Source organism: Sus scrofa, chromosome 14 (genome assembly GCF_054392235.1).
Source record: "Sus scrofa isolate SSC_HxYL_T2T_F1_AM1 chromosome 14, Sscrofa_HxYL_maternal_Yorkshire_Landrace_v2.0, whole genome shotgun sequence".
NCBI classification, from domain to species: Eukaryota; Metazoa; Chordata; class Mammalia; order Artiodactyla; family Suidae; genus Sus; species Sus scrofa.
Window position 1 is genome coordinate 148436163 of NC_139396.1, and position 23194 is coordinate 148459356.

The 23194-nt window shown below is 36.5% G+C and overlaps 1 protein-coding gene and 1 long non-coding RNA gene across 10 annotated transcripts in view; one reads left to right on the top strand and one right to left on the bottom strand.

The window, feature by feature from the left end:
• The window catches only part of ATRNL1 (attractin like 1), a 770027-nt gene that overhangs the window by 357264 nt on the left and 389569 nt on the right, over positions 1-23194 (top strand). For all 9 annotated transcript variants that reach the window (XR_014826351.1, XR_014826350.1, XR_014826353.1 and 6 more), the window contains one exon: positions 19846-19924. Coding sequence is in view for 4 of the 9 variants with exons in the window: in XM_084994465.1 (XP_084850591.1) it covers positions 19846-19924 (79 nt within the window). In the remaining 5 variants the exon portion in view is untranslated. The remainder of the gene's footprint in view (positions 1-19845; positions 19925-23194) is intronic.
• The window catches only part of LOC146397080 (uncharacterized), a 412496-nt gene that overhangs the window by 340956 nt on the left and 48346 nt on the right, over positions 1-23194 (bottom strand). The gene's annotated exons all lie outside the window — the stretch shown is intronic.

Below are 23194 nucleotides of genomic sequence, written 5' to 3' on the forward strand. Positions count from 1 at the left end.
CTCAGTTTTTTTCTCACAGGTTTTAATATGCTAATTTTCAATGTATCATTCTAAAAGAGGGTAGAGTTTGAGTATTTCTCAAAACATAAGAACTCTTTTCATTGGGCATTCATTTTCCTCTCCATGGAATGTAAATAGAGGAGCACTGGGTGAGGAGAAGCTGTTTCAGTTATAGAATGTCTGTGTGATGGCATCTGAAATGATCTGGATTAAAAAGAATGTTATTTTTGTTAACGTGATCATGATGTGTAGAGTTTATGCTGGTCCACTGGGTGGCTTTGTGCAAATTAAACACATGTGTTTTTCTTCCTTCTGGCAGATATCATAGAACATACTTTACAAAGAGAGTGCAGATAATCTTGACTTTGACTCACCAAGTTGTCTGGCCTGCCTTGTACAGTAAAGAACCTGTACAGCCCAATCCTTGCATATGCCCAGCAGTTTCCTCAATCCAAGTTCATATTACTGCTTATCTTGTCAAGACACCGTACAATACTTGAATTCCTAATAACTTATTCACAGCGGTTAGCAAACATTTTCTGTCAAGGGCCAGATAGTAACTGTTTCAAGATTTGTGGGCTGTAAGGTCTCTGTTGCTTCTGTGCAACTCTGCTGTTATGGTGCTAAAAGCAGCCACAGTCAGTACCGCAATGAATGGGAGCGGCTATGTTGCAATAAACCTTTATTGTAAAAACAGCTGGTAGGCTGAATTCTGCCTGTGGACGTATTTGCCCAACCCCTGGTCTAACTCATGCCCGAATGCCTTTAATGACAGGAAATACGCCATCTCCTCAGATAGCATTTTCTATCCTCAGATAACTAATTGTTCTTTATGATTGAGCTGAAATCTGTCTCCCTGTAATAGCTCTTCTAATTTATCCAAACGGGCCCATATGTAGCAAGTCTAATTTCTCTCATCTTCATTTACAGCCCTTCAGCTTTCTAAATTCTTTTCTCTAATTTATACATTCTGTGTTCATTTATCCACTTCTTGTTAAAACCTTTGCCATGTTGGCCACATTGCTCTGAAAACAATTATGTTTGTCTACGGCCCTTAACTAGTATTAATTTCCAGAATTTAATGCTAAAACACATTTATCACTAATGTGCAAAATCTGTTTATAGTTTAAATTTGTCCCTTGAAAATGAAATTGAGGAAATATCTTAAATATATTTAATGTTTTTGATTTTGTACCTCTGAATATTAATGACTATTAAGCATATTATTTAGGTTACAATGTTTTTGGAAAGTATTAGAAGCTATAATCAAATGAGCATTATTTAATGCATGAAAATAAAAGTTTTTCGACAGAATAATGTGGACGTTAATATACTGAAACGTTCCATTCCATGTAAAAATTCGCAGAGCTGAATATATATGTAAATTATTTAAATGTTTAGGGTTTTATTTTAAGCCTTTGAATTTGTGCGCATTTTTAAGTTCAGTAGCTCTTTTATGAAGTAAAAGAAAGCTAGTGTTAGTGTGTACTGTGTCTTAGAGATGATCGTAATTATTATGTTGTCATCATGGACAAAGCAATATAAAATATTCTAATCATTGTGTGAGATAAAATATATTTGATAGGTTTTTTATCATTTAAATGTTTTTCCGTAGTGAAATGTAAATTAGATAGTTTTAAAATTGTCTCATTGTTAAGCAAAAACATGGACAGAATGCTTTGAAGTTGTTTTTTTTTTTTTTCTTTAATAAAGGAATTGTTAAATTTTAAAAGAGTATTATTAGACAAGTCGGCATTTACAGATATCCTTTATTCAGGCCACTATTACTGCAATTGCTGTTTCTAAGATACTGAAGTAGCATTAGGAAGGTGTGTCAGCTTTTCGGTTTAGTCATGGTTTGATGGAGGCTGGTTCCTAAACTTTGCGTCAGTTTTTTATTTTATATTGTGCAGAGTTCTGGTGGTAAACAGTTATAATTGAGCCCGTACTAGCAAGGTACTTACACACAGAGCCTGGCTCTGATTTTCGCTTTCCGTGCCCTCATTGGTAGGTCACCTGTCTGTAAACCTCAGTCCTTTCATGTATAGATTTCAAGGATGATGTTGTTCGAGTTGGTCGTGTAATATAGTGAATGGTTTGAAAACTGAAAGAAATTATTTTAAAAATAAGACTTTTTCTGGTATGTGGAAAAGTAAGTCTGCATGAGTCTAAAAAGTTTGAATTTTTAAAGAAGTTAAACCTGGTAAATTAAATGGAGATATGGCAAGGACCCCTACGCTTGCACCATTTTAGGTTTTTAATGGTGGTATTAATCTTCACAGTCCCACTGGGATTACATGTTTTTGAGGTATCCTCTCGACCAGATGGAGGGTATTTTCCGAGGTTGCCCTTGGTCTTTCCCAGTCTGACAGGTCTTACCCCACAGGCCAGGGATACAATGTAGGGGTTACTCTAACCACTTGATACGTAAATTCTAATTACATGCTTGAGAAGCAGGGAAATTCTCTCTGGCTGGGTGCACAGACATGTTTGCTCACTGTGAGTCAGCATTTAGGCAGAATGTGTTACCTGACCCCTGAAAACACACTAACTCTAGCAGGGCCACGATGATATTTTTGGTCCCTGGATATCTGTGTCATCTCTAACCCTGAGTCTAATAATAATCAAAATATCTACTTACTCCCCTTGCACTACGTATATTCCCAGGTGTAGCCTCTGTATATACCCGAATATACACAGGTCTCTTTGTAAAAGGATCTATGCAAGTCTCTATGGGGATCATTTTATACACTTTGCAAGATGTTTCAAGATGTCCTTTCTTCTATGGACCCAGCCCACCTGTTCAGTTCTGGGTTTGTAAATTAACTCTTCTGAGGGAATTGAACAGAGGGTCAGATTTTGTCTGGGGGCAACAACCCTCAGCCTCCATCCCTCCATTCCTACTTAAAATAAAAGTAAATGTTAAATAGCAGCATTGTTGGCTGCCCATCTATTTTGGGGCCCTGGGATACCATCCATTATTAATCACCCCCACAGATCCTGGCCAGATAACACACCACCCATTGGCTGCTGCTCCAGGTTTGTTGGTCATTATCCTAACTGTGGCCCCTGGATTCTGTCAGAGTCGTATCACTAATATTTTGATTTTTTTATTTTTTGTAAATTGAATCTTTTTTTTCCCTCAGTAAATCTAGCCAAATTTTTGTCAATTTTGTTGATCTGTTTAAAGAACCGACTGTTGGTTTTGTTGATTTTCTCTATTATTTTACTATTTTCTATTTCATGTATCTCTTTTAAAATCCTTATTATTTCCTTCCTTCTGCTAGCTTTGGGTTTAGTTCTTTTCTTAGTTCTGTAAGTTTAAAGTAAGGTTGTTGATTTGAGATCTTTCTTGTCCTAGATAAACATTTATAGCTAAAAATTCCCCTTAGCACTGCTTCCACTGCATCCCATCAGTTTTTCTATTCTGTTTTCTTTTTCATTTGTCACTAAATACTTTCTAATTTCCCTTGTGATTTCTTCTGAGTTGTTCATTGTTTAGGAGTATGCTGTTTAACGTCCCCCAAATTCTAAGTTTTCCAGGTTTCCTTCTGTTTTTGATTTCTAACTCAATCCTGCTGTCATTTAAGGAGATACTTTTCATGTGTTATCTATTTTCTTAATTTATCGAGACTGAATTTGTGACCTAAAATATGGTATATCCTGGACAATATCTCATGTACACTTAAGAAGAATGTGTATCTTGTTTGGGGAATAATGCTTCATATATGCCTGTTGGATTGGTTGGTTTATTATGTTGTTTGGATCCTATATTCCCTTACTTATGTTCATTTGGTGTTTGTATTCATTATTAAGGGAGGACTTGAATTGTTGTTTTAACCATTTTGGATGCTCTTTGTCTCTATTGGAATTTTTTGTCTTAATTTATATCTTATTTTATACAAACTTAGACATGGTGTCATTTTGTTGGAATTTCCCTGGTAAATCTATTTTCATTTCCTTACCTTTTTTTTTTTTTTTTTTTTTTTTTTTTTGCGTTTTAGGGCCACACCCATAGCATATGGAAGTTCCCAGGCTAGGGGTCTAATTGGAGCTGTAGTCACGGGCCTACACCACAACAGACACGGATCTGAGCTGCGGCTGCGACCTATGCCACAGCTCATGGCAACGCTGGATCCTTGATCCACTGAGCGAGGCCAGGGATTGAATCTGCATCCTCATGGATGTTAGTCAGATTTGTATCCCCTAAGCCACAAGGGGAACTCTGAAAATCTGACTTTTAAGTGACAGGTTAATGAATTTCTACTTACTGTGATTATTTATATATTTTTAAGTTTTTCTCCATTTTACTTTTCACTTTTTAGGATGCTTTCTCAAGCCATATGTGTTTCTTCTTCCCTACTTTCTACTGAATTAAATGTCCCCTTAATAATCTTTTTTTTTTTTCCTCTTAGAAGTTTGAGTATACATTTTATATTTTTTTCTTTAATGATTACTCTTAAATTTTAACATGCATATTTTTCCTAACAAGTACTAATGTTAATTGGTGTCTTTTTTTTCCCCGTAAATTATACAGGAATAGTAAAAAATTTGAGACTCAGTTTTACACACAATTGTTTAATTTTTAGCTTGTTTTCAAATTTCTAAATTTATTTTTAAAATACTTTTATCGATTTATAATTCATATATAGCACAATTCACCCATTTAAACTGCATAATTCAGTGCCTCTGCAGCCATCATCACAATTTTACAACATTTTCATCACTCCAGAAGGAAACTACGTACCCGTTATGGTCACTTTCCGTTTGTCTCCTACTCCCTCAGTTTTAGACAATCACTACTCTAGTTCCTGTCCATAGAATTTTTTTCTTTTTTTCTTTTTTCTTTTTAGGGCCACGTCTGTGGCATATGGGAGTTCCTGGGCTAGGGGTTGAATCTGAGCTGCAGCTGCCAGCCTATGCCACAGCCATAGCAACACCAGATCCAGTCAGCATCTGTGTTCTATGCTGCACCTTGCAGCAATACCAGATCCTTAAACCCACTGAGTGGGGCCAAGAATCGAACTTACATCCTCATGGATACTAGTCAGGTTCTTAACCTTCTGAGCCACAATAGGAACTCCTCTATAGATTTTCTTATTCTGGACATTTCATATAAATAGACTCATGCAATCTGTGTTCTTTTTTGACTGTTTTCTTTTACTTGTCACAAATGTTTACAAGGTTTATCTGTGATGTAGTGTATATATCAATGTATCATTTCTTTTATTGCCAAATAGCATTTCATTGTATTCATATGACATGTTTTATTTCTCATTTTTCATTTGCGTTTTTCCCCCTTTTTGGCTCTTTGAATTACGCCACTATCAACATTTGTGTACAAGTTCATGTGGAGATATATTTTCATTTCTCTTGAGTATATACCTAGGAGTGGCATTGAGGGGTCATGTGGTAAGTCTAGATGTAACCTGTTAAGAAACTAGCAAACTATTTTCCAAGGGAGGTGCACCCTTTTGCTTTCTCATCAGGAATGTGTATGGGTTGCCAATTCTCCATATTCTCACACACTTCTTATTAGCTCTTATTATAGCCATCTTAGTGGGTCTCAAGTGCCAAGGGAGGTGATGAGGGTGAAATATCCCAAAAGGAAAGTTTTAGGTAACCTAATATAAAGAGAAGAAAAAAAAAAAAGTAGAAGTTAAGTAATTGAAAAATAAGTATAATCAAAGATGACCCTATAGAAGTGAGCAGGGAGTGGAAGAATAATGCAAAATTAACACTGTGATCACATTTTGGGAAATGAAACAATTATGTTCCACATGAAGATATTTCAAAGGAGAAAAAGGTGGGATGAAACTTCCTCCAGGGACGGAAGTTAATCTCAATCCTTAGTCTCAGAATACCTGCATCAAAGTGTCCAGACGGAGTATGTGCTATAAATATTTTTTTAAAATGTTATAAGGACAAAAAACAGGCATAAAGCCTCCTTTTCAAAAATGAGATTATGATAGTGATATGTTAATGGAAAATGAGGCCTAAAGATACAGATTTCTTTAAGTAGAATCCATAAATTACATAGTATGCTATTGGAGGATTCCTCAGGGCTTTTCTTCCCAGCTTTGTTGTGGAGGTAAACAGATGTTTAGTTCCCAACTGTTCTTTTAAACGAAAATATCAAATACAGCTTGAGTAAAATAGTAATTACACAAAGTTTATTGCAACTTAGCTAAAACAATGCGCCACATCTAATTTTCAGTGCTGAGGTTTGGAACATTATAGGCTGAAATATAGTTCTCTAAGAGTGATTTCAGTAACTTTACATTTTCACCGAAATATTTCCTAACACTTCAGAATTAAAATGTCCTAAATTAAACTTGCTATCTTTGCAGACAGCTCTCTTTTCTAGTATTTGCTTGCCCAGTTACAGGTGTGATTATGTACCTAACGTCAATCCTTAGGGATTAACTAAATACATTTCTCTTTCCTTAATCACCTACATAAACCCTGATTCTTTCTTTTGTCTATCAATCTGTTCTATTGAAAACAACCTAAGTGATTTTTTTTTTTTTTTTTTTACTCTGCCCATGGCTCGTGGAAGCTCCCAGGCTAGGGGTGGAACCTTTGCCACCACAGCAACCCAAACCACTTCAGTGACGACACTGGGTCCTTAACCTGCTGTGCATGATTTTTTAACATAAATTAAATTATGTGAATCCATTGTTTAAAAGTTTCCTTTTACCTTTATATTTTTTACTAGACTTATAAGTTCCTCTGAAACTGGGTCTAATTATCTGCCTTATATTATTCTTCACAAATGTACTACATTGTAGTATTTTTTTCTTTGGAATAATCTGGTTTATTTCTTGTCTGGCTTTGTTTTGTTTTTCATTCCTTTGTAAAGTCTTTTAAAATTCATGTGCAGTAAAGTTGGATTTGGGGGAAAAACAGTCATATGAATTCTTATAGGTGTATAATTTCTTGCAGTCATCTCTGCTAGGATATAGACCAGTTCCAGAATATCAAAGATACCTTCTTTGGGCTTCCTTTGCAGTCAGGCCTTTTCTCCCACCCATTAACCTGGTAATTGGTACCATGTCTCTATAGTTTTGCTTTTCCAGAATGTCATATACATGGAATCATAACTCACCTTGAAAAGAGCTGTTGGTCAGACAGCAAGTTTAATTTAGAAAATGTTAATTTTTGACGTGTTAGTGACACTGAATATCTTTTCATGTAGTTATTTGCCATACTTTTATCTCCTTTGCTTTAAGTGTCTTTGAAAATTTTTTGCCTATTTTTTACTGAGTTTTTTTGTTTTCTTAATGTTGAGTTTGAATGTTCTTTATATGTTCTGGATATAAATCTTCTGCCAGAAATGCAATTTGAAATAATTTTCTCCAAGCCTTTGATTTGCCCTTGTTAATTCTTTCATGGAGAAAAAGGTTTTAATTTTGATAAAATACACCTTATTTTTTAATAAGCTATGCTTCTGCTGTCATATAAGGACTCCTTGCCTAACTCAAAGTCACATAGATTTCCTTCTAAGATTTTTATACCTTTACATTATACGTTTATGTCTGTCATCTACTTCAGATATTTTTTATGATTCTATGATCCATTTTAGTTACTTTTTTGTTTAAGATTATGGTGTAGGTCAAGGTTCATTATTTTGCATATGGATGTCCAGTTGTTACAGCATTTGGAAAAGGCTAGTCTTTCCCTTTTGAAATGACTTTGCGACTCTGTCAAATATCGATTCGCCATCAGGCTTCCAGTTCTAGGAAATACTGTATAAACATATACTCATTTTATGTTCTCCTGATTTCACCTGTAAAGTCTGGATGAGATGCGTGGCAGTTATTTGGTAATTCTGAAAAAAGTACTAGCAGACAAATAAGGGAAGAACACCAAAATTTAGAAATGCCCTGAGATGTCTGGAAGTTTATCATTTTTTCCTCTAGTATCCCCTGACTCGAACCTCACTGCAGTCTGAAACCTGAACGTGACTGTTGGGGTCTACATAGAAAACACCCATGAAACATCCTCTAGTTTTGACTTGTGCTGTGGAAAGGAAACTCTTAAAGCTCAGAGAGAATAGGGGAGATCCGCCCCCCAATCTTTCCTCTCTTTTTAAAAATGCATTCCCCCTCAATTCCAAGCAGTCTTGAATCAGCAACTGTGGCTGCAGCAAAGATGGCCAGTAATAGGAAGCTGCAAGAGCCAAGTCTCTGATGGGTGGGAGTCTTTTGCGTTAGGTGGAGTGGCGGTTAGAGGAGGACCAAGAAAGAAGATGCCATTGCTTTTCCAACTCTTCTCTGTCTTTCCACCACAGCCATGGCACAGTCAGACATGGGTACTTTCTGGACAGAGGGTGAAGCCCAAAGAATTAGAAAGAATATGAGAGAAAAAACATCCCATAAAGTTGTTTATGAACTTCTAGGATCTTCCTTATGAGGCTTTTATCCTAATTAGCGTACAAAAGAATTTGAGAAATGAGCCAATGGATAGAATGCCTACACCCCAGACTGAATCCCCATGACAGACTGAAATAGCTTTGCAAAAGCTGTGGGTACATTGGCTAAAATAAAATGTTTCTGTAGAGAATGTCAACATTTTCTTTTCTTTTCTTTTTTTTTTTTTTTTTGGTCTTTTTTTGCTATTTCTTTGGGCCGCTCCCACGGCATATGGAGGTTCCCAGGCTAGGGGTCCAATCGGAGCTATAGCCACCGGCCTACGCCAGAGCCACAGCAACGCGGGATCCGAGCCGCGTCTGCAACCTACACCACAGCTCATGGCAACGCCGGATCGTTAACCCACTGAGCAAGGGCAGGGACTGAACCCGCAACCTCATGGTTCCTAGTCAGATTCGTTAACCACTGTGCCACGACGGGAACTCCCTCAACATTTTGTATAGGATGTAAGCAAGACCTCAGTCCCTCCGTAAATTTGACACAGCATAGAGGACTGTAATGGAAGTGGGCCATTCTTCAGTTTGGTTAATAAGCCAGGGACTGTCTGTCAATATTTATTTATAGCTTTAAGAAAAACTTTATCAGGTGTTGGATCTGTTAACCTCCCAGATGGAGAAAAGTAACCTTTGACTCCTACCTCATACTAATCATAAAAATAAATTCCAGGAGGAAAGGAAAAACAGTGAAATACCTAGAAATAACATGAGCATTCTTCTTCACAACCTTAGCATTGTGAAAATATATTAAATAAAACACTCAAGTCACTTCAATAAAATTAGACTACTGTAAAACTAACAATTTTTTATTTTTTAGATGATGTCATTAACATTATGAAAAGTCAAGCCATGCAGTGGTATAAAAGATTTACATTCTATGTAAAGGATAAAGCCCTTATACTCACAGTATATAACTCATAAATCAATAAAAAGCAGTCTGAAAACTCATCACCCTCCCCCCACATGGCTAGAGACTTGAACAAGCACTTCACGAAGAGGATGTATATAAAAATGTGCTCAATTTCACTTTTATCAGGGAATGCAAATTAAAACCACAATACAATACTTTTTACTTACTATACACCCATCACCGTGGCTAAAAAGGACAAGATAAATGATAGCAAATACTGAGGTGAATATGGACCTTTAAACACTTCTGGTGGTCTAGAAATTGGTGCAACAACTTTAAAAACAATTTGACATTATATTTTAAAGTTGAAGTTACGTATACTCTCTGATCCAACTGTCAGGTTCCTCTGCATTATTTCTCCCAGTTCTTGCCCACATGTAGCAAGGTTTTGGAGGTGCAGGTAGTCTGGCTGGAAAGCCGGCAGTCCCACCACACAGGGATGGAGGCCGTGCATTCTCTCCAGGCGGAAGCATTCAGTTCAGAACTGGAGTGGTTTTGAGTCAAAGGGAACTCCCCTCAAACCAATAGTGCCTTAGGTTGCTTTTAATGAGCCATTGAGGCCCATCTCCCTGAGTGAAAAACACTCCCGCTGGTTGCCTTGGAGATCACAATGTTGATCACAATCAAGGGTCAAGTTTGTAGCAACGTACAGCAAAGTTTATTTACGCCCTGGCTGCAACTGGGTCTTTGCTTATGTCCCCATATAGTGGACTTGTTTGGGGACCCCAGTTCTGCCCCAGGCCCGCTGTGCCATGTGTAAGGGCTGAGTGTTGTTTGATCTCTGTATGGGACATATTTAATCTTCTGGTTGGTTTCAGGCAGGCTACCTTATTTGCAAGAGGAACAGATTATATAGAGGCTGGGTGAGGAGTGGGAGAATTCCTTCCCTAGTCAGGAGTGAGCAACCCAGGTTGCACACGGTGGGAGAAGGGGCATTACAATGGGACGGAGAAGGGGCATTACAATGGGACGTGGCCAGAGGCTTTTGGTTTTAATCTCTTTGAAGGGGACTTGAAGCCTATAACACAGCAATTCTGTTCCATCAAAAGCCATGTGAAACCTATTTATAGCTGCTGGGCTGTGGCTTAGACCAGCAGCCCAAACCTTGGAATCACTCAAATACCTAAAAATAATAGAATATGGGCAATGAAAAAGAACAGACTAATCCTAAGGAAATAAAATAGATGGCACTCACCAACATGGGTTTGAACAAAAGAAGCCAGAAACATAAGAATGAACTTTGTAAGATTCCATTTGTCTAAAGTTCAGAAGCAGGCGGAACAAAGTGTGGTGCCAAAAATCACTATAGTAATGACCTCTAAGGAAGAGGGGATGGGTTAAGTACTATTTCTTTCTTTTTTTCTTTCTTTTTTTTTCCCTTTTAGAATGTACATTTGAGCATTTTATTTTACTTTATTTTTTATTACTCAGTGAATTTATCACACCTGTAGTTGAAGTACCATTTCTTGATTGGTGTGCTGGTTACATGGGTGCATTTTCTTTGTGATAATTAATTTCGTTGATACTTATGATTTCTCTGTGTGTGTTATGCATTAGTATTTTAGGAAATCTTTTTAAAAAGAGCATTTGCTACTTTTTAAATATTAAGGGAACTTTGGGGAGTTCCCTTCATGGCTCAGGGATTAATTAACTTGACTAGGATCCGTGAGGATGAAGGTTCCATCCTTGGCCTCGCTCAGTGGGTTAAGGATCCGGCATTGCCGTGAGCTGTGGTGTAGGTTGCAGGTGCGACTTGGATCCTGAGTTGCTGTGGCTGTGGCTTAGACCAGCAGCTGCAGCTCTGATTCAACCCCTAGACTTCCATATGCTGCAGGTGTGGCCCTAAAAATACAAAAAATAGAAAAAAAAAAAATTAAGGGAACTTCATAATTGAAACTTTAACCTTACTAACTAGTTTCAAAATGTATGCTTTAAGTAAAAATGAAGTGTAGAAAGGAACATTGTATGCGTGACCTTTAAAATTTTGGGTGCGAGTTTGTAAGATTAAAGTCTTATCGGGAGTTCCCGTTGTGGCGCAGTGGTTAACGAATCTGACTAGGAACCATGAGGTTGCGGGTTCGGTCCCTGCCCTTGCTCAGTGGGATAAGGATCCGGCGTTGCCGTGAGCTCTGGTGTAGGTTGCAGACGCGGCTCGGATCCCACGTTGCTGTGGCTCTGGAGTAGGCCGGTGGCTACAGCTCCGATTGGACCCCTAGCCTGGGAACCTCCATATGCCGTGGGAGCGGCCCAAAGAAATAGCAAAAAAAGACCAAAAAAAATTTGTAACAGGCAAAAGGCGGAGTTAACCAGGAAGATCTTCCCTATAAGATGTTGTTTTGCCTTTTTAATGTTTTGTCAGGGAGGTTTAGGGCACTCTTTTTCTGTAAAATATTTCACGGAAGGATTGAAGAATTATCAGATAGGCTCTGCAGATTGTACTTGTGTTAGCAGAATTTTGGGTTCACTTACCTGTTTTTCTTTGAATTTTACCTAAATGGTGCCTGAAGTGAATTTTATGGATTCTTTCTCTGCCTTCATTTAACTCCTTCCACATGCCTATGCTGCGATAATTCAATCTGGGAGGAACTGATCCCTCGCAGGCTTCCTGGGTGGGCTAAAGGCAGTAAGCACACGGCCTTCGATTAGCCGAATGATTGGTGAAGAGTGGGCATGTGTAATAGCATGTGATTTAAGTTTGGAACTGCTACATTCATTTTTGTATCTAAGAGGAAAATAAGCCTGAGAATAAAGCTGACGCACAGCAGAGATATAGTTCAGAAAACAGAGAGAAATGTAGCCAGGGCCCTGACCAGAGCAAACCTGGAAATTACTCTTCCTTTTGACTCTGGGAGGTCTTCGTCTGCTCGGGCTGCCGTAACCAGCCAATACTGATTGAGTGGCTTAAACAACAGAAATTGTATAATCTAACAGTTCTGGAGACTGAAGTCCAAGATCCAGGTGCCAGTGTGGTTGGTTTCGAGAGAGAGTTCACTTCTTGGCCTGGAGACAGCTGCCCTCTTGATGTGTCTTTCCATGGCTTTTCCTGGGTGCATGTGCCTAGAGGAAGGGCCCAAGCTCGCCGTGTCTCTTCTTATAAGGACACTAATTCTCTTGGCTCAGGGATCCACCTTTATGACTTCATTTAGCCTCAATTACATCTCACAGTTCCTGTCTCCAATATTATCACTTCGGGGGTTAGGGCCTCAACATACAAATTTTGGAGGAATATTCATAGCATTCTGCCTCTAGCCCCTGAATCATGTTCTTATTGCATGCAAAATAGACTTATTCCATCCTAACAATCCCAAAAGGCTTAATTAACTCATTCCAGAATTGACTTATCAGTCTAAAGTCTCATCTAAATCAGATGTAGATTTGGGGTCCAGATGGGAGCTAAATCAGATCAGATTTGGGGTGCAGTTTATCCTGAGGCAAAATTTCTCTCTAGTTGTGAGCCTCTGAAACCAGGAAATTATGTGGCTCCAAAATACCATGGTAAGATAGCCATAGGATAGACACTCCCATTTCAAAAGAGAGGAAACTGAAGGAAGGGGTGATGGGTCCCAAGCGAGTCTAGAACTTACCAAGACAAATTCCACCAGGTCTTAAAGAATCAAGACTAACCCCCTTTGGTTCAGTGCTCTACCTCCAGGTCCACTGAGGTGACAGCCCCATAGCTTTATAGGGTGACTGCCTCAGCTTGGCAAGGTGGCTGTGGTGCTGTAGCACCGTGCTCTAGCCTTTTCCCCAAGGTACTTGGTGGTGGGATCCTGTTCCTCCAAAATCAAAGAAGCCCTACCCTTTGAAATTGAGGAAAATCCATCCTTGCCCCCGGGGCCTGAGGTAGGAGTGGGAGCCCTAAAAACTCTGATTCACTTTCAGGGTCTTCTTGCCTTTCTTAAAAGATAAAGCATGTGCCCAAGTGGATAGCTAGCGCTATGGTCCCATCCTATGGAATCCAAGAAGTTTGAGAGCCTTCCTTCATTCCATCTTGCGCTCTCTGTGCCCTTTAGTTTAAACTCACAGCATCTTCCCTGCTACAGTCCCATCTCTAGTCCTGGTTTCTGCTGAGACAGCTGATTAAGTCCGTGAACTGCACCCGTGATCTCTTTATCAAATGGTTGTTCAGTCACACTCTTAAGGTTCTCTTCAGAACACGCTTTCTCATTTTTTACAGTATGGATAGACTGAGAATTTTCCAAACCTCCAAGTTCTGATTCCTTTTTACTTATTAGTTGCTTCTTCAATTCATCTCTCTCCTCTTATATTTAGCTATAAGCAGCAAGGAGGACTAAAGCTGCGTTTTCAACACTCCACTTAGAAATCTCCTCTGCTAAATATCCAGTTTTATCACTTGCAAGTTCTACCTTCCTTAGAACACTAAAACATGACTCTGCCAAGTTCTTTGCCATTTTGTAACAAAGATGGCCTTTCCTCCAATTTCCAACTGAGACTTAATAAGAATGGCCTCTAATGTGCATAAATATATCAACATTCTTTTAGTGATTATTTATGTGTTCTCTAAGAAATGGAGGCTTTCTCTCCAGCTTTCCTTGTTTATTTATTTGGTGTTTTTGAGCTCTCATCATAATTGGTTTTACTGTCTCTGTCTTTCGCAGTAATCAAAGCTTTTTTTAAAATGCACCTCAAAATTACCTACTTCCAAAGCTGCTTTCACAGTTGTAGGTATTTGATATAGTAGCACCCACTTTTTTTATACCAAAGTCTGTCTTAGTCTGCTTATGCTTCTTCTTCTTCCTTTTTTTTTTTTTTTTTTTTTTTTTTGCTTTTTAGTGCTGCACCTGTGACATATGGAGGTTCCCAGGCTAGGGGTCGAGTTGGAGCTACAGCTGCCAGCCTACTCCACAGCCACAGCAACACCAGATCCAAGCCACATCTGCGACCTACACCATAGCTCATAGCAATGCCGGATCCTTAACCTACTGAGCAAGGCCAGGGATCCAACCTGCAACCTCATCATTCCTAGTCAGATTCATTTCCACTGCGCCACAACGGAAACTCCTGCTTATGATTCTATAACAAACACAGAACAGAATACAAACAGCAGAAATGTATTATCTCCCAGTTCTGGAGGCTGTCAAGTCCAAGATCAGGGTGGTGGCGTAGTTGGTTTCTGCTGTGGGCTTCTTATTGGCTTGCAGATGGCCACTTTCTTGCTGTATATGCACATGGTCTTCCCTCTGCATGTACCCATGGGACAAGGGGGAGAGAGGAAGGGAGGACGGGGGTGGGGCGGGGGGAAACACTCTCTAGTGTCTCTTTTAAAACACTCATCTTATTTATCAGGGCCCCTTGCTTATGACCTCATTCAATCTAATTATCTCCTAAATGCTCTATCTCCAAACATAGTGTTAGGGTGTTAGGGCTTCAACATATGAATTTTGGGAGAACACAATTTGGTTCATAGCAGGGAGTATAAAATCTGTTTACTTCCAGTATTGCATATACCACTTTGCATTAGGTTTCTGTTACTTGGATTTGAAATCATCTTAACTGACAGTATATTCCAAGGTATATTTAACTCTTACTTAACAACCCTCAACAATGTTTGTACAATTTATGCTGTGAACATGTTGTTTCATCTGCTAGACTTTGCTGGGTTTTCAGTATGATAACCGAAACAAGAAATTTTAAAATATTATGTTTTATTGTATTCTAAGTCGATAATCTCTTTCATGTTTTTAATTACAAATTTTTTGTTATAGTTTATTTACAGTGTTCTGTCCATTTCTGCTTTACAGCAAAGTGACCCATTTATATATATATATATATATATATATATATATATATATATATACACTTTTTCTTGTATTATCCTCCATCATGTTCCATCACAAGTGATTAGATATAGTTCCCTGTGCTATACAGCAGGATCTCATTGCTTATCCACTCCAAATGTAGTAATTTGCATCTACTATCCCCAGTCTATGTTACATTTTAGTTGCTAAGAAAAAAAAAAATATCCTTCAAGTGTTAGGAAGTATTTTTTAAATGCTTTGAAATATATTTTCTGGAATAGCAGTAATTAAGAGGTGAATTACTTTGTGTAATATTATATTTCTGTATTTCAACACAATTCCCTAGTTTGTAACATTTTTTTAGTGAAATGAAAGATTAATATGCCCAAACTATCTATTAAAATATGTATTTAAGGCAAATTTTATGATCAGTTAACTTCAAATTTCTATAAAATTGTGACAATATTATCTCTTTTTGCATTTAGTCAACTAGATTTCCACCAGAGAATATTTCTTTGTTACTATAAACCTGCTTTACAATATAACCTATACCACACTGTGTTACATTTATTGAATTCTTTTTAATTTTCCCTAAATGAGAATGCCTAATGAGTTCCTTGGTTTTTTTTGCACTAAGAATCCTTTCCATAATGATCATTTTATGAAGGTTAAAGTCGAAATATTGAAATATCACTCCCTTATTTCCTGTGTTTTCTTTAAAAAAAAAATCCCTGTAGCTCATGCACATGCTTTTTATTTTTTATTTTTTCTGTTTTTCCTATTTCCATTGGGAAGGTTTTACTGAAGGGGTGTTTAACCTTTCAGATCTTCTAGCCCTGTTTTAGAGCAGACTTTAAAAAAAAAAAAAAGAGAGAAGCCGGTTACACCCCAGCCTCCAATACTTATACCAAAGAATAATACAAGATATTATAAAATATAATAGAAAAAAAAAAAAAGATCTGAAAGACAGTAGCAAAGCTCATTTTTCTCTGACAAACTTGCCACAATACTACATTAAAGGATTGCCCATTAAGACCTTTGGCTTAAGAAATATAACAGGGACAAGCTAATTGGAATAGATAAGCCCAGAGTCTCAGTCACTCCCTATAGTAAAAGTCTATCCCTTACTCACTGAAAGCCCAGTCTGCCCAGGGGACAGGTGGAAAGGACATGGTGATGTGCAGGGAACTCTCCACAGGAAATACGACTGATGGAGGTTTTGTCCTTCTTCAGGTTCCAGGACTGTCAGTAGAGACTGGGATTTTCTAATAGTCACAAAAGGATGAGTGCAACTTTTCAACTACGCTGAGCAATTTGTCAAGTTTTAAAAATGTTACGGCTACGTAAAAGAAAACATGTAAATTAACTTTTGGTTTATGTGCTATTGTCCAGTACGACAGACATTCTGAAACAGTTGACGAGATATAGTGTCCGACTGAGTAAAAGGGATGATACAATTGGATGTATTTGTACACTTTAACTGGAAAGTAATGGTGAGACAAAGAAGTCAAAGCACAGGGGAGAACTTGAAGTCTAAGACTTTTGTCATTTAGGCAGTTTATATAAACTCTCCATGACTTCAACTTTCTCATCCTTTAAATGAGTACATGATAGAGTACACAGTATATCATATGTGATTGGGGTAATGAAAGAATTAATGCATATAAAACATGTAACACAGTACTTGGTACATATTAGTTACTTTTATTATGAATGTTATTTGTGAGTTCAGTTTGTACATGGTAGATTCGAAGTGATATTGATATCTCTTACCTTAAAATTCTTAAGGTATTATGATAGGACTGAAATGCAGATAAATAGATCCTTGGACTATATCTAAAGTATCACTTCTGAGTCTCATATTTCAACAGTTACAGTGTTAACCTTGATATAACAGAGGAAGCATAACCACTATGAGAGTTACTCAGACTAGAACAGGGTTTTGACACTATTGGCAGGTTAGGTTCGGAGGATCTTTCTTGTGGGAAAGGGGACCGGCCTCCGTATCGGAGCATATTTTTCAGCATCCCAGTTGATGTCCACCAAATGATGACAACAAAAAATGTCTCCATACACTGCCAGATATCCCCTGGAGGGCAAAACCCTCCTGATTGAGAACCACTGGACTAGAAGGAATCATTAAGCATCTTCAAATATATAAAGTATTAGCATGTAGAAGAAGGAAATGACTGATTCAGTATAATCCAGAGACAGAAGCAGCAATGATTAATGAAAGTTAGAAAGACAGCTCAATAGAACATTTTCATAGTGTGAGCTAGCTAAAAATAAAATGTACTGACTTATGAGTCAGCAGCCTCTCAGCTTTTGAGTATTTAATTAAGGACTGGATCACTGTCAGAGTTGTGCTGGGAATTTCTTTCCTAGGTGGGAATCTGACCTAAATAATCTCATAGATCCCTTTTAGTGATAAAATGCTCTCATTTTGACAGGTTTAATGACTTTTTTTGGAAATAATTCCCATTGGGGCCATAGCTGAAGCCATAAAAATAACTGAGCTCTTTCTCTGAGTGCAAGAGAAGACAACAGCATGGTGCTGTGAATGAATTTTCAGGAATGCTCATAATTAAAAGAAGAAATTTGGAATACAGTCTCCCTTCATTGCGCCAATAGTGTGTCAAGAAGGATGAAGGGAGACCAAGAAAATAAAGTGTTCAGAAGGAGTTTCCAAGAGTGGTACTGTCAATTGAGAATCAAAAGTCAGTTGGTAAAGAAAAGACCAGTTTACTTCATTTTTAGAAAGTTATAGTGAGAAAGTATCCACTGAAATGTTGCATATTATATAAACACCAATTATTATCAGTATTACCGTTTTATTAGTCGACTTAGACACCATCCTAAATGTTATAAGATGTTAAATAAGACTAGTTTATGAGGAAATTGACATGGGAGCTGGCTACAATGATCCCTTGCTGGAGGAAGTTACTGGGTTAACAAAATAGTGTTATTGTTTTTTTAACTTTATGAGATGTGAGATTTGAACAGTTCTGCAAATTTAAATTAAGATGAAATAGAATGGGTTCATAAATATTAGGGGTAAAGATAATCACGTAAAAACCCACAGACACCTCAGTGGTTGATCCTGGGGAACATGGATTAGAGAATGAATGCAGAAAACAACTGTTGTGAGGTAGTGTGCAAGCTCACAGTTCCCAGCAGATGGGGAGGAAAGAGGGGTTTGTTTATGTAGCTTGTTTTGAATTTTGGCTCTACTGTTTAAATGCCCTGTGTGACTATAAGCAATTTACCTTGAACTCTATGAGCACTGGTTCTCCTTTTTTAAAGTAAGAATAATTGGAGTTCCTGTCGTGGCTTAACAGAAATGAGTCTGACAATATCCATGAGGACACAGGTTTGATCCCTGGCTTTGCTCAGTGGGCTAAGCATCTGGCATTGTCGTGAGCTGTGGTGTAGGTTGCAGACATGGCTCAAAACCTGCGTTGCTTCGGCTGTGGCGTAGGCTGGTAGCTGTAGCTCCCATTCGACCCCTAGCCTGGGAACCTCCATATGCTACGAGTGCGACTCTAAAAAGCAAAATAAACAAACAAATAAATAAGAATAATCTATTCCAGCGGGAAGTGTTCTTAGAAAACTAAATCCAATCATCAGAGTGTAGTATCTAGCACAGTACCTAAAAAGTGTTTAGCACTCAATGGATCGTTGCTAGAATTGTCATTGTCATTGTCATCATCTCTGAAAGATATTCTCAGATCTTTTTAAGTGAGACAAGTGACAACATTTACACTGCTAATGAGTGAATCTGTTGATGAATGCAAGGATTATCAATTAAGGGTGAAGACTAGTTTTTTTGTGCTGGCCAGTGATCAGTGAATATATGGTGGCCCTGTTCTGCCCACTTCGGGGTCCTTTCATAGCATAATCTTTGACCACAGAGCAAAGGAAGCGATAAGAAACAGTGATACATGGTTGGGATTGACGAATTAGATTCACATAAACCTGTTATTTTGATATTTATTAGTCTCAGATTACTGCTAAAAAAGTATCCTCTGTTATAGTGTATTGCTTATTATACCTAATATGTATCAACTGCATGTATACACAATGTAACTGGATTATGTTATAGTTTAAACATTAGCATATAGCAGGGTTTCTCAACTTAAGCACAACTAACATTTTGGACTCAATAATTCTTTGTGGTTGGGGGCAGTCTTATGCATCACAGGATGTTTACAGCATCCCTGGCTATTCTTGCTAGATACAAGTTGCCCCTCTCTCCCAGTGTGATTATCAAACATGCATCCAGACATTGTCAGAGGCCCCCGCTGGGGGTGGGGAGGGTGGGGAGTTCTCAATCACCTTTGGTTGAGAACTGCAGGAATATTTTCAGATCTAAGGTAGTTGCTAATAAAGATAAAAATGAATATATGTGTGATACCTAAATTTATAATATTGCCCGATTTTATCACTCAGTAGCAATTCTGTATAGATGTATTGCTGTATAAAACCAACAGAATTATAAACTTAACGTTCCTTCTGACAGAGAAAATATGAAAGATAGGCTATAACGTATAGCAGGGAATATAAATAGTTTTTTCTACCTGTATACTTTGATTTTACTTGAGAATGTTTTAAACTTCTAATTTATCCCTTTTTGCTTGAATATTTAGCAAGGCTAAGTGATTACTTCTATATGTTTTTAATATTCTTTGATCATTTCATGACATATTTCGAGTGTTTTAAGCAAAAACTATTTGTGTTTTATTTTCTAGTTGTTTTTTATCATTATTATTGGTGGCTGCTGTAGTTTGGAAGATCAAACAAACGTGTTGGGCATCCCGACGGAGAGAGGTATCAGTAATATTTAATCTTTCATTTAAAGATTCAAGCAAACATATGGATCTCTTTTGCTTAATTGGCATGCTCCTTTCAAACACAGATTTTCAAATCAATTTTATTTACTAAGACTGAACAAGTCAATCTAGTTTTTTTAAGGTATAGAAAAAAACTTGCCCCTGTCATTTTAAATCAGTATCTGTGGAAGTGCAAACATTTTTTTAAAAAAAATAGCGTTCAAATTAATAGTGAATACAAATATGAATTTGGTTGATTAAATAAACTACAGTCTCTCTAATTTAAGTTTTATACTATAAAAACATAGTTTGTTTTTATAACTCTGTTGCAATTCCAAAGAAAATTCTGAGTAATAAATACTAATTTTTGGTTTTTATCTCTTATAATTTATTCTTTGGTAATCAAATCTTTTCTGAAATCCAAGTATATTTGAATTGCACCTCAATTTGATACATTTCTATATCAGAATTAATCAGGTATGTCTCTTAGAATCTTAAAATACATGAAAACAGTAACACTCTTACAGAACAACTAATGATATAAATATATTTGATAAATATAATTTCTTAACTTTGTCTTAGTTAATTGAAAGGAACCAAGAAATATAAATAATATGAGGATCCTAAGTGTGCAGTAGATTTACTGTTCTATGCTTCATATAATCATAATACAGGCTTCTGTTTTTATTAGTATCATCTTATATTCTATTAATATTAGTATTATTAGTATCCTGTTTGCTATTGCTTCTCCTAATATATTTTATATGTTCAATGTTGTGAAACAATTTATAGCAGAGGTATAATACTTACCTTCTTGTTTTCCATATATAAAATGATTATATTTAAAAGCAATACAGAATATTTCACATTAGAGAATTAGAGAATGACATTAGTTTTTCATAATTATTCTGTTTTCAAACACCCATCAAAGTTTAGTGTCTATCTATAATATATTTGCAAACTTCACACTACTCCCCTGCAAATAAATTATGTGTTCTAACTCTCTCCACCTCTCTGATTTTGTATATATGGTCAGTGCAATGTAAGTGAGAATTTAACTTGGTATGATAAAAAGTAACCAAATTTAAAAGGAGCTTTTAAAATATAAATATATAGATATTTTGCAAAAGGTAGAATTCCTTGTGAAATAAACAATCTTCTACACATGCTGGACAGTTTTTAAGGTAAAAGTATAGATTTTAGGAAAGATAAAACAATTGGTACGCAAGCAGTATGAAGACTTTCCATATGGAATAGTGCAAGTGACAACTTATGCCTCTAATTATTAGAAGAGTAGTCAGGATCAATTAGGGAACCTGGGTTTTTCACTTCATTGTGTCTAGCAATGCTTAAATATCAGATTTCTAAAGTTTATAAAATGTAACTGGGTATAAATACAGTTTTGTGAAAAGATCTGTGTATGACTCTGCCATTAACTAGCTGAGTAAGTGGTCTAATTGAATTTCCTTTCAAAGAGAAGAGACTGTATTATGTTACTTATTCTCAGGATGAGTTCCTGGAGCTCCAGGAATGTTTATATGTAACGACTAAAGTTTAGAAACTATTAAGTGTTTGAGAAGAATGGGAATAATTCATTTAACTATAAAACAGTCACACTTTTCCAAATGACGAATTGCTTTTGGTTACTCTCATATCATCTCAGTGTAGTCATGTTTTTTACTGCATTTTATCGGAAGCCCTGGCAAGCATTTACTTTAAATTGTAAAATACAAATATGAATTTATTTTTTGGATTGTAATTGAAAATCTTTCAGAGTATGTGTTGCACATGAGAATGAGGGAGCAAAAGGGAGGGAGAACTAGATGAGGGACCTCTGGGCCAGTCCTAATCCGTGCTTCTAATTGTTACCATGTCCTCTTGGTAGTCCTCAATGCAATGCCTTTCTTTCCAGAACTTTTCTAGGTAGTGAGTCTTGTTCAAGAATTTAATAGTGTTTGCACTTAATTTGCTGCCTCTACCAAGATACAAAATCTGTCCTGTTGAGAGGTAATGTCATGTTGCAGTATCATATGTTAAAAAATATTTTGAGGAATTTTATCATTTTTAATTTTATTAAATCGTTTAAATACAAAATTCTAAACGTCTTAGAAACCATTCATATATTGATGGCCAAAGTAAAGATGATGTTATTTTGCTGACTATTAGACATGCATTTAGCTAATAATTTTCATATTATTAAGGGATTATCATTTTAGTGTTCGAGGCCCAAAGACTTTTTACTACACTAATCAAGTAGCTAATATGATAATCACATTTATAGATTTTATGTAAATGAAGATAAAAATTATTTTTCTCTCTCTTTTTAAAGTTTTAACTCTTAGATTAACACTAATATTCCCCAAAGGAAAATACCTCAATATATTTTTTTTAATATGGAGATTTTACTTTCTCCAAAACATTAAGACGTCAATTATTGTAAACCTCAGAGGACCTCTGTGCGGAATAGAGTGGCAAACAATTTATCTGTAACAGTAAATGAAGATAATTCAAAAGGTTCTTCCTTCTTAGCATTTCCGTAATTTTGTCATAGGAATTGTACTACTTGCTTTTCTAAATTTAAGGGCTGTTTGAAAATGACCTTTGGACTTTTTGAATATATTGTATAATTCAGCCAGACATATTACTTTTTAAAAATATTTAACTATTTGAAGCTTTGGATTCTCATAATTACACATACTTTTTTGTCTTATGATTTTAATATCAGAAGCCCTTTAATAATGTGCCTTTGAATAATACCCTTTAGAATTCAGGGACTCTTACAAACACAAAAATGTAACTATAAAGGACTTTAATTATTACCTCTTCATATAGGCACTCCAAACTCATTTCTATGATAATAACCCAATTAAAATGTGAAATTTTTGTGTGTATCGTGTGGTGTGATGCTGTGCTAATGAATGGAAACAGGGTAAGTGGACATTGATCAGTCGAAATATTATAATATAGGAGGAAGATGATGAGTTCATTTTTATAGTGTGTGGTTATTGCAGAGGTATTGAAAACCTTGAGTTTCAATGGCACATTCAATTTCTGATAAATAGTCATTGTATTACAAAAACATTTGCTAGGATCAAGTACTTGTTAAATGGAGACTTTAGAGATAGTACTGTCATACTTAGTAATCTTCATGTTTGAACTAAAATTTGAATTTTTAATAGGTATAAGACACAAACTCAGCAAATATTATAATTATTTCTTGCAACAAAGATGTTTAATCTTATACCTAACATACACAAAAAATATAATG